We start from the raw sequence: 12,075 nt of genomic DNA, 5'->3' as shown, positions 1-12,075 counted from the left end.
GCAAGCATAGGAAGTTGCAACAATATATGCAGTCTCAGTGGTGGACAAGCTGACAATAGGCTGCTTTTTGGAGGCCTATGATACAACTCCAGAACCTATCTTCAATACTAGACTTGAGATGCTTTTGCGGTTACTGTCAGTATAGGCTATAAGGCTCGTGTTTCTTTTCTATTGTCCTATAAAAAAATCCCATGCTATGTGATTCCTTTCACATATCGCATAAGCCTTTTTGTTGCTAACCAGTGTGACTCTTTTGGATTTGCCATAAACTTGCTGATTAGACTTACTCGAAACATTAAGTCTGGGTGAGTTACAACCTATTACTTGTCTGTACTACATGACATCTACTCTAGTGCCTTTCTCATCTTTTGGTAGATTTTTCCTGGAACAATCATATTTATTATTGAATTGTAACCTGCCATGTTGAATCGTGTCAATATTGCTTGAGCATATATGTGTTGACAAATGAAAAAACCAACTTTACTCTAAATTACTTCTATGATGAGAAAATATCTCCTTCTTCCCAAGTCAGTCAAATCAAACTCCAACATCATTGAGCCTTTAAATTGTTCATAAATTCTTCTATTATTTCCAATGTAAATCAAATCATCTACATAAAGACTAACTATTAAGATGTTGCCTCCATGTTTCTTGGTAAACAAGGTGTGCTCACTAGGACATTTTTCAAATTGCTCTTTGGCAAAGTACGCCTTAATTCTATTGTACCAAGCTCTTAGATCTTGTTTAAGACCGTATAACACCTTTCTCAATCTATATACTTTGTTTTCTTTGCCTTCATTAACAAAACTTTCAAGTTGTTGTATATACACCTTTTATTTTAGCTCACCATGAAGAAATGCACTCTTGATGTCTAGTTGAAATACCTCCCATCTATGTTGAGTTGCTAAGGCTAATAGTACTCGCACGGTATCGAGCCTAGCTACCGGGGCAAAGACTTTAGTGTAATCCACATCATATTGCTGTGAGTACCCTTTTGCCACCAACCGAGCCTTGTGTTTCTCAATATCCCCATGTTCATTGAGTTTTGTTTTAAAATCCCATGATCACCTCCATGTTCAGCCAACATTGATGCCATATGAGGTTAACTTTTGCATAAAACTAGGTATAATCTGCCATTCATACTGGTTTTCTTCTCTACCGCATTATCCTCCCCTAGACTTTAGTTACATGTTCATTAGTGTTCTCTGCTAGTGGTGGACTGGTTTCATTTGAGTTGTCATTGGGATAGCTTGAGGACACCTCAACAGTGATACTATCATGGCCTTTCTGTTGTGTTGATCTTGAATCTTCTCTTCAAGCTTCAAATGTCTGTTCGTCCTAGTCTAGAACATCAGTGTTAGACTCTTCTTTTGATCCTTCCCAGTTCCAACTCTTGTCTTCCTCAAAGATGACATCCCGACTTATAATGACTTTCTTTGCTAAAGGATCAAACAATTTGTAGGCTTTGGATTCATCACTGACACCCAAGAATATACAATGTTTGCTTTTGTCGTCAAGTTTGCTTCTCTTTTGATCAGGTATGTGAGCATGAGCTACACAACCAAAGACTAACAAATAATCTACTCTTGGCTTTTCACCACACCAGGCTTCTTCAGAAACTCCATTTTGCTGAGGGGTGTAGGCAGTAATTAATTGTCTAGAAATTCCTTGAGTTGTGTAAAATTCTTCAAACTCCATTGATGGAAATTCACCTCCTGAGACACGTGATGAACATACCCACTTCTTTTTCAATACCAGGTTTGAATCTTTTGAACATAGTCAAAGCCTCAGATTTTTCTTGCAAAAAGTAGATCCAAGCTTTACGAGAAAAATCATCAATGAAGGTTAATATATACCTCTTGTTGCTATTTGAGGATGGTGTGATGGGATCACAAATGTCAGCATGAATGAGTTGAAGTTGTTTTGAGGCCCTTCGTAAGCATTTCTTTGGTATTGGCTCCCTTTGCTATTTGCCAATTAGACTTGTTTCACAAATTCTATTTTGGAATTTCAGTGGTGGAAGTCCTGTGACCATCTGTTTGCTTGTAAGTGTGTTTAGTCCTTTGTAGCTAAGATGACCAAAATGGAAATGCCACAAATTTGTTTCTTGATCGAAACCGGTATTTGTTTGCATACACATTGATGCTTTAGATGCTACAAATGCTATCACATAAAACATTTTGTTACCTTTCATTTTAGAGCCCTTCTCTGGATGGAATATCTTGCAGATGCCTTGCTGGATTAAGATGGATAAGCCTTTCCCTTGAAGCTGGCCTAAACTAAGTAAATTATTCTTTAACTTAGGGACAAAATAAACATCTGATATTACCTGAGTAAAACCATTTATTTGTACTCGAATGCTTCCTTTTCCATCCACTATCATTGTTGTATTATTTTCAAGCTTCACAGTTTTTCATAATCCTTCCTCAAAATAAAAAAATCTATTCCTTACTTCCCGTCACATGATTGACTCAGCCAAAATCTAGAAACCATACGTCCTCATGTGTGTTGTGATGAGGTTCTTCATATGCCACTAATAGGAGTTATTCATCTTCATGTGTATTGTGATCAAGTTCTTCATATGCCTTTAATAGAAGTTCTTCGTCTTCTTCATCAAGTTCTACATAATGAGCCCGCCTTTCCCAATTTGGACACTTATATTAGAAGTGACCCAGTTTGTGACATTTGAAGCACTCAATGAGTAATTTATTCAATGAGTATCTACCTCTTCCACGTCCTACTTTGCTACGACCTTCTTTAAATGCACCTCTGCCACCCCTGTCCCTAGAAGGTCTATTATCATTTGTTACCTTCAGAATTTGTTCTTCTATTTGTAAGTCTTGCATGCATTGTTCATGCACTAAAAGACTATCGTGTAGTTCATCTATAGTTAAAACATCTAAATTTGTCTCTTCTATCGAAGATGCAACATAGTTGAATTTCGATGTCAAATATATCTAAGTATTTTGCTGACAATTGTGCCTACATGGAGAAGTCTGCCTATTAACCGATTCCCCTTCTTTCATAATATGCAATTCAAACTTTCTTCTTAGTGCTTGAAGTTGTGCTTTTTGTGGATCCTTGATACTTTTTTTGCATGGAGCTCCACATTTCTTTCAAAGTTGCTTTGTTAAGAATAGTTTCAAGAATTTCTCTGTCAATGGCTTGAAACAAGAAATTTTTGACTTTCAAGTCCTTGAGCTTGGCCTCTTCAATAGTCTTCCAATGAGCCTCAGGATAGTTCCAGGTGCAGAGGTTGGAATACCTTCTTAAGATGCCACATTTCCTTACTTCTTAGGAAATTCTCCATTGTCATGAACAAAAATCATAATGGCCATCAAACTTTATAATGACTAGTTGAACAAATTTTTCAGACGACATGGTGAACAAGCTTTGATTCTCACACTCACAGTGTTTTCACTCCGCTTGCAGTGATCACTCTCTCACAATTTATACTCTCTCATCTCATCCTGTATCAGGCTCCTTTTGGAGCTCTGATACCAATTATAAAAAAGTAATAAATAAAAGTACTCACGCTGGAGGAAGCAACACACCATATCTTTTATTAATGAATTGAGCGTAGTTTATATAAGTCCAACAGAATGCAATGCATCAGCACATTTCGTGGTAAGCAAGTCCACGTTATATGCTAAATGACCGAAAATAGCGGAAACAGAGAAAGACTGGTTCTATAAACCAAATTTATACAAACTAATAAATCTCACGTGACAGTGCTCTCATGACCCAACTGGGAAAAAGTTGCTTTTTGCCGCTCTGTAGTGGTCGTTCAACCATTTTTTAAAATAGCAAGTGAAACAGTGAGAATTTAATGAGAAATCATGAAGAGAGGAGAACCAACTATGGAGACCTTGTTATCTGCTGACTATACTACCCAATGGTCAGTAGGAATTTTTCTTTACCCACTCCTTTGTGCGTGCTATTCTGATCATATTTTATATCATCTATGCTTGATCTAGAGTCATAATAATGATAATTTTGACGTACTAAATATATTATTGATTTATGTTTTGATTATTCAATAACTTTTCTTTTAATTTAGTTATTTAATAAAGTATATTCTTTTAGTTTTTTTTTTTTCATACTTATGACTCTTGTCTACATGTTTATTAGATTGAGTGTTGTTATGTTACATCATTGGAATGTTAATGAATTACTTGTATTAAGTTTCTTTCTTTATTCTATCAGCATAAAACATCATCATATGAATGGGAAAAAACATATTAAGAAACATTGAGAGATCAAAAGAAAAAATTGAAAGTATTTTAAGAATTGTATTAACCCAAAATGAATGACTTAATTAGCTGACATATTTTAACCGGAAAGAGTAGAAGCTTTAGAGTATTAAGAAGGAATATAATAGTTAGCTTTGCAATTATTTTCTTGTATTGTGTAACACCTCTTAGTAATGCTTCAATGTTTTCTTTCATTAAGAAATATTGCAATTATATTTCAATGCTAGTTTGTTCATGGACTAATAACTAACTGGGCTTTAAATGATTTTAAAATTTAAATAAGTTGGATGAGAAGAAGAATGTGAATATTAACAATAACCAGAATGCTAAGTGATTTTAAGAATTGAGACCATAGCATTAAGTAATACTTCAATTCTCTTAACTCTGTTTTGAAAATAAAACATCTTTAAACCTAAATAAATAACGCTTATATGTAACAAATAATAAAATATAATGAAATTTATTAAATAAATGTTTAACCAAAACATTCACTTAATTTGTCACACCACCAAGGTTGTTCACATGGTCCAAAAAGTGGAGTTTTTGACTAACTCCGCGAAATCAGTATGTGGAAGTAACAACAATCTTTGCCATATTGCACATGGTTTCCGTAGTTGCAATCCAATTTGTAATCCTTGCCTGTATAATCTTTGGTACTCCTCAGATCATACATCAAATTCGCTCTAGCCATGTCCTCATCTATTACATTCTAAAGAACATAATCACAACCAAAAAAGTTTCAGCACAATTAATAGTTTATCATCTATTCACAATCTGCTGCACTGGAATGAGTTGTTATAAAGTAAATACACTACCTTACATATTTTCACAAATTTTAACAAATACATTTGTTGCCACAAGAACCATAGCAAATAAATAACGCATTATGGTTCTAACTAATAGAATCGAATTTCCAAGAAACTCATTCAGACAAAAGAAAGCTTATTTCGTAAATTTCAAATATAAACTGACAAAGGTCACAGTGGCAGAATAAATACATCAGTGCATCTTTACATGGTTTTAATACTACAACTACCACTCAAACCATTTATCAAAATGCAAATATCTTCTGCTACTCATAGCACTGTGACTACACAAAACTAACTAACTAACCATTTCTTATTGATGTGCTCTGTTTCTCAAATGATATCTTGTAGCCTAGTAGATTGATCTTTGTAGAATTGCAAACACAATCAATTGAATCCAAACTCAAGCCTGCACGCCTATTTTGAATCAAATTGATGAATTTCCACACTAGTGTACAATATTTTCAAAACCAATTTTTATACATGTTAAATAAACAATTCAAAATAAAACTGCATACGTTTTAAGTAAACAACCACAGATCTCTCTACCATTACTCTTTCAAAAGCAATTCAGTAAAAATAATATTTGATCTTAAACAAATTTTATACCAATTTGAGGCACATATATACAACGCTATACAGCAGATAAAAATTTCAAATCACAAATCTCTCTTACCACTTACACTTTCAAAAACAATTCAGTAAACAATATTTGGTCTTAAATTCAAAGTTAAATTTTGTAACAATTTGAGGCACATAGAAAACTATAGCAGATAAAAATTTTAAGTCTATTTGAAAAGTACAATCAATGACTACATAGAGAACAAAAGCACAGATAAATTATAAGAATGATGCATACCATAGGACTGATCTTATTAGAATAACTGCTAAGAATGATGCATCATCACGCCTGCAATCCAGAGCAGCAACATGGACTTCGGAAAAATCCTGAGGTGAGGAGAAAAAAGTGGCTAAAGAAAGAATAAAAATGATTTGATATCAGGCATTATATCACATAGAAATTGCATATAAAAAAACTGCTTTCCTTTTGCTACTTTATCTGCACACAAACATTAGTGACGAAGTTGAATCTTAGGGGGTACATTCTACGAAATCAGAAATTGGTATAGTACCTGCCAAACATCAACCATAAAACTGGAGAATACTCAAACGTTGTTTTATTATTCAATATATACATTGCGCAAAAGGATACAAGTAGGGAGACAAGTAAACAAACCACTTTTGAATTTACCACAAAAAGTCGGTTTCTTCTGGAAATATAGTTCCAATTGCGGAATGTGGTTTATGTATTGCCAATCCTCTCCTGTTTCCCTCTTGCACCGCTTCTTCAGATCAGGACATCCTTTTATCAATAAATAAGATAAGTTGGTGAGGCGTTGAATGCTACTCGGCAGTGACCTCAACTCCTCACAGAACCCAATGCTTAATTCTTCAAGAGTAGTCATATCTCCCAGTTCACATCTATCCACTTCACATTTTTCATTTCACTTATGTATAGGCTTTTCAAGTGTGGAAGTTTACCAAGTGGGGGAAGCTCTTCACAGTTGTCACAGTTGGAGAGTCTAACATCCACCAAGTCTCTCAAAACTCCACTATTTCTCATCCAACTCGATAATTGCCTTCCCTGATATCCATTCATTTCAAAACTCTTGAGAGTTGAGGGAGGTTCTAGGGCTTCCAGTACTGTCTCCACATTAACATTACTACCTTTTGGATTAGCATTACCATCCCATGACAAGTGCAGGATATTCAACTCCTTCTTACCAATCAAATTTGCTTCTTTAGCATCCCATTCATTCGGGACGTTCTCAAGGCCTCTGATTCTTAGCGTGCCTCCCAGAACTGCCATCGATACCGGTTGTGGGGTGAATTTTATCAATTAAACAGAATTCATTCCTATTTAATTAATGTGAAGCCAGCACATATTATGATTATGTTTCTGTAAATTTATCCGAAAAAGTATATGACTTTAACAATCTAAAAATAGTTTTGTCTCCTTTTTACTTTTCTACTTTTTTGAGGAGTTTCAACTCATGAGGTTTGATGCAGAATACTTTGTTCCTAATAAAAGGAATGTAACAATAAATCAGTTCCATTATCATTTTTGATTATTTTAATCTTGTTAAATTTCCTTTCAATTATGCTATAGAATATTTTCTCAAACAATTTTCTATTTCAAATTTGTGTTTCATAAAAATCATCCAAATATATATGATATCACAGAGTCCTACAAAACGAGACCTAGATTTTACCCAATACCTACTGTCCGAAGTCAGTATTTGGCTTGACACAAATATAACAGGACAAGCGACCATTTTCATCCTGTATATCCCAAATTTATTTTCCTTTACATTTTCCCATTGTCTTACCTCACTTTCATCGTGCGTACACAGTAATTTTGAATCAAATTAATGATTTTCCACACTAGTGGTAGTGAACAATTTTCCAAAATCATTTTTTATACGTGTTAAATAAACAGTTCAAATTAAAATTGTATATGTTAAGTAAACAATAAAAAATCTATCACTTACACATTCAAAAGAAATTCACTAAAAAGTATTTGGTCTCAAACAAATTCAAGATCTAAATTATGTAACAACTTGAGGTACATACAACCCTGTATATAACAGATAAAAATTTGAATCACTACGGAAAGTAGCATCATTGATTATATAGAGAACAAAACAGAAAAATTAAAAGAATGATGCATACCAGAGGATTGATCTATTTGAATCACTGCTAAGCTTATTCAAGCATCACACATGCAATCCAGATCAATCCAGATCAACAACAGCAAGAACTTCTTTAAAATCTTGAGGAGAAAGAGTGGTTAAAGATAGAATAAAATGATTTTATAGCAGGCATTATATCACCTAGAAATTGCATATAAAAAAATTGATTTCCTTTAACTACTTTATCTGCGCACAGAAAATACTGAAATGTTGTTTTATTATTCAATATATACACTACGCAAAAGGTTACACAAATTTTAAAGAAAAACTGACACAAGTAAACACAACACTATTGAATTTACCATAAAAGGTCGGTTTCACAATGGAATAGTTCTATTTTTGGGATGTGCTTTATGTATTGCCAATCCTCTCCTGTTTCCCTCTTGCACCGCTTCTTCAGATGAGGACATCCGTGTATGCTTAAATGAGACAAGTTGGTGAGGTGTTGAATGCTATTCGGTAGTGACCTCAACTCCCTACAGAACCTAATGCTTAATTTTTGAAGAGAAGTCATGTCTCCGACCCAATCCGGCAATGAAGTACATTTGCAAGATGTTATATCCAAAGTTCTTAGGGAAGGGACATGTTGTAAGCCATACGGTAATCTGGAGCATACCTTAATTGAGACAGTCCAAAGGGTAGTTAGTTGGCTCATATTGCTTGATAGATCCATCAGCTCTGGACAACCACTGATCGTCAAACTCTCAAGACAAGCCAAATGCCGCACACCTTCAGACAAGGATTTTAATTTCTTACAGTAATTAATGGACAAAGTTCGTAGAGAAGTCAGACCTTCTAGCACATGTTCAGTAAAATACTCCACATCATGCCAATCTCCAATACGTAGTTCTTGTAGCGCATCCAACACACGGAGTTGGTTGGGTAATACCACAGCTCCTTTAACGCTTTGAATTTCCAAGGTCTTTAGAGAAGGAAGATTCCCCACAACCCCTTCCATGAAGGAAGCCACTTCGTCAATGCTCACAGCAATAAGTTTCTCAACAGAAGAAAGACGAGGAAATTTAATGTTGGAGACGCAAAAAGTTCTTAATTCAGAAAGTCGAGGGAGCATCTCTACTCCTTCCTCCCTCAACATTCTCTCCAAATTTGGTAAATTTCTCATGGTCAATTTCTCCAACGATGGAAATGCCTTCTCCTCCACGCCGTTATATGTCTCACCATCTATCCACTTCACATTTTTCATTCCACTCACCTCTAGCCTTTTCAAGTGTGCTAGTTTGCCAAGTGGAGGCAGCTCATCACAGTTGTCACAGTCCAAGAGGTTAACTTCCACCAAGTCTCTCAGAACTACAACACTTCTCATCCAATGGGATAATTGTCTTCCTCGATATCCTCTCATCTCAAAACTCTTCAGAGTTGAGGGTGGTTGCAGGGCTTCAAGTACTTTCTCCGCACTAACATTACTACCTTCTGAATTAGCACTAGCACCCCATGACAAGTGTAGGCGATTCAACTCTTTCTTGCTCATTAAATTTGCTTGTTTAGCATCCCATTCATTGGGGATGTTTTCAAGGCCTCTGATTCTCAGCGTGCCTCCCAGCTTTAAGCTATGCAACTCTGCTAATCCACACCCTGGTTTTAAACCCACAACAAAAATGTTCAGGGTTCTTAGTTGCCTTAACTTGCCAATATTCGAAGGCATCTCTTGTATTGAATCCCTGCCATTAATCACAATATGCCTCAGATCCTCTAATCGTGTCAAGTTCTTAGGCAGCCCATGAAATTGGTGGCAATTACACAGTTTCAATGTTTGTAGTTTCGGCAACTGACAAATTGAGTTATTTAAGTTTTCTTCCGAACTCCTATTAAAAGTCAAACTCAAACTCAAGTATCTCAAAAGTGTTAAATCCTTGAGTGGGGATAACAAAGAAGAGCTTGTTTGCAATGCTCGGAGACAAGGATTTGATGGCATCGGACCAATACCCTCATAATCAAGAAAAGTCCGCAGGGATTCAACCTTCTTCAAAGCAGTCATGAATCTTTGAGCAGTCATATCATCAGACTCACCAGAATTGAACAAGCTTGAATAGTGAACTCTTTGAGCAGTCATATCATCAGACTCACCAGAATTGAACAAGCTTGAATAGTGAACTTTAGTTGACAATGTAGTCAATCTTCCTTTCACAACAACCACACATTCCTCACCCATAATAGACTGGGCAAGATCATGAAATAGATCATGCACCTTGAAACTTTTGATCATGCCAAATTCATCACATTTTGCTTCCTGAAAAAATGATCTACGGTATAATTTATTCCACACTTTATTTCCAACATCCTCCACTTCTATGTTTCTTTCACTTTCAATAAACCCATTAGCCATCCAGAGATGAATCAATTCTTCCTTGTCTATTTCCAAATCTTTGGGGAAAATTGCACAAAAAGAAAAGCATCTCCGCAATGACAATTCCAAATTAAAATAGCTTAATTTCAAAGCACGCATGATAGAATTTTCCTCACCTGTTGCAAAACTACTTTCCTCCCGTATATGCCAAATCTCACTTTCCTTTACATTCTGCCATTGTTTTACGTCACTTTCATCACGTAATAGGCTTCCCAAAGTTTTGATTGCAAGCGGCGAACCAATGCATTTTGTCACTATCTCTTTGCCAATTGACACGAGTTCTTCCGTTTCTTCTCTGTTTGGTCCAAACGCATGGTGTTTGAACAATGACCAACTATCATCTCCTGACAATTCTTTCAAATGGTAAGCAGGATGTGTCTGCATGGTGTTAGCAACTTCCTCGAGTCGAGTAGTGACCAAAATGGTAGCTCCTTTTGCTGCCCTTGCGCATTGCAATTTTCCCTTCAACTGCTTCCATTTCTCTTGGTCTTCATTCCACACATCATCAAGAACAAGTAAATACTTCATCCCGTGCAACACTTCCTCAACCTTTTTCCGGATTGCTTCTAAGCTTTTGAGTTTGGATTTTTGTCCAGTGATGCATTCTATGATGGATCGGAGTATTGTCATGGTGTTGAAATCATCAGAAACACAAACCCAAATTGTCAAGTCAAAATGTTTGCATACCCTGTTATCATTGAAGACCTGCTTGGCTAATGTTGTTTTTCCAAGTCCACCCATGCCAACTATGGGATAGATGGAGAGGCCTTCACTGTCACTAACCTCTTCGAAAAGAAACTTCAAAATTTGCTCTCGATCCTGGTCTCTACCGTAGACTACAGGTTCTGTAATGTCAGAGCTAGTTTGGCGCCAATTATCATTGATTGTTTGGACCTCTGTGACACCGGGTTCTAAATTAAACATGCTCCTTTCTTCATGAATGTCTTGAAATCTTTGTGTGATATCTTTCATCCTCTTGCCAATATTGAAACGAAAGAGAATGTCCTTAGGATGGAAACGGGTTAGGCATGATGTATGTGCATCATCAAAATTCAGTTTTGTGGAGTGAATTGAACATTCATCTAAGATATCATCCAGCACATATGCTGCATCTGTGAGTTTCTGCAGCCAATCTTTGACAGCATAACTTGTTATTTGTTTTCTCTCAGCATCTCTGAGAACAGCACGGATTGCAGTGAGATTGCTGGAAAGCTTTTGAATCTGTTGGTCAACACCCCAAAACGTTGCAAGTTGGTCTTGGCCAAAAGATTGCAAGTTTTGATTTAAAGTTCCGAGCAAAGCCTCAGCCATTTGCAGAAAGGAGGGTTTTTGGGACGATTATGACTGTGGAGAAGGAAGTATAGAGAAGAGTGTTTTGTGGTGATCGTAGAAAATTATCAATCTTCATTTATTTGAATTGGCAATTGGTGGCCATTGCAATAAATATAAAATTTGCTTTTGTTGACGAGGAGTGTTCATTGAAGGAGTCAAGTCAAACCAACCTTATAATTGCATACCAACTTCGCTCTCTTTCTGTCACTGCATTCCAGAAACATGTTCACTCACTTTCTCTTTCATTTGCGTTTAAATTTCACAGCTTTTTCCACATCGTGTTTATCATTTATTTCGGCAATATTTTATTAAACAAAAATATAGAATTAGTGAAACTTGTAGTCGAGACCATAAAGATATTAAAGAAATTGATTTTTCAAATTAATAAATTAGAATATTCATGTACATGGATACAACCAATTTAAAATATCTTCAACTAACATATCCCTGTCTGAATAAATCTGGTTTATAGAACCAGTCTTTTCTTTTCCAATATTTTCGGTCAGTTAGTATACAACGTGTGTTGGTTCAATTCATTCTGTTATTTCATTTTGTTATTGTACTTA

The 12,075-nt window shown here is 35.7% G+C and overlaps 1 protein-coding gene across 1 annotated transcript; it reads right to left on the bottom strand.

Moving 5' to 3' along the window:
* Positions 1 to 8,060: 8,060 nt before the first annotated feature.
* LOC106776709 (putative disease resistance protein RGA3) lies at positions 8,061 to 11,509 on the bottom strand. Its single transcript, XM_014664187.2, has one exon. It carries the CDS (start codon positions 11,486 to 11,488, stop codon positions 8,111 to 8,113), a length of 3,378 nt encoding a protein of 1,125 aa, XP_014519673.1. The 5' UTR covers positions 11,489 to 11,509; the 3' UTR covers positions 8,061 to 8,110.
* Positions 11,510 to 12,075: the final 566 nt, after the last annotated feature.

Source organism: Vigna radiata, chromosome 11, assembly GCF_000741045.1.
Source record: "Vigna radiata var. radiata cultivar VC1973A chromosome 11, Vradiata_ver6, whole genome shotgun sequence".
NCBI lineage: Eukaryota > Viridiplantae > Streptophyta > Magnoliopsida > Fabales > Fabaceae > Vigna > Vigna radiata.
The sequence above is the reverse complement of the archived record's forward strand: the minus strand, read 5'-3'. Positions and strand labels throughout refer to the sequence as shown.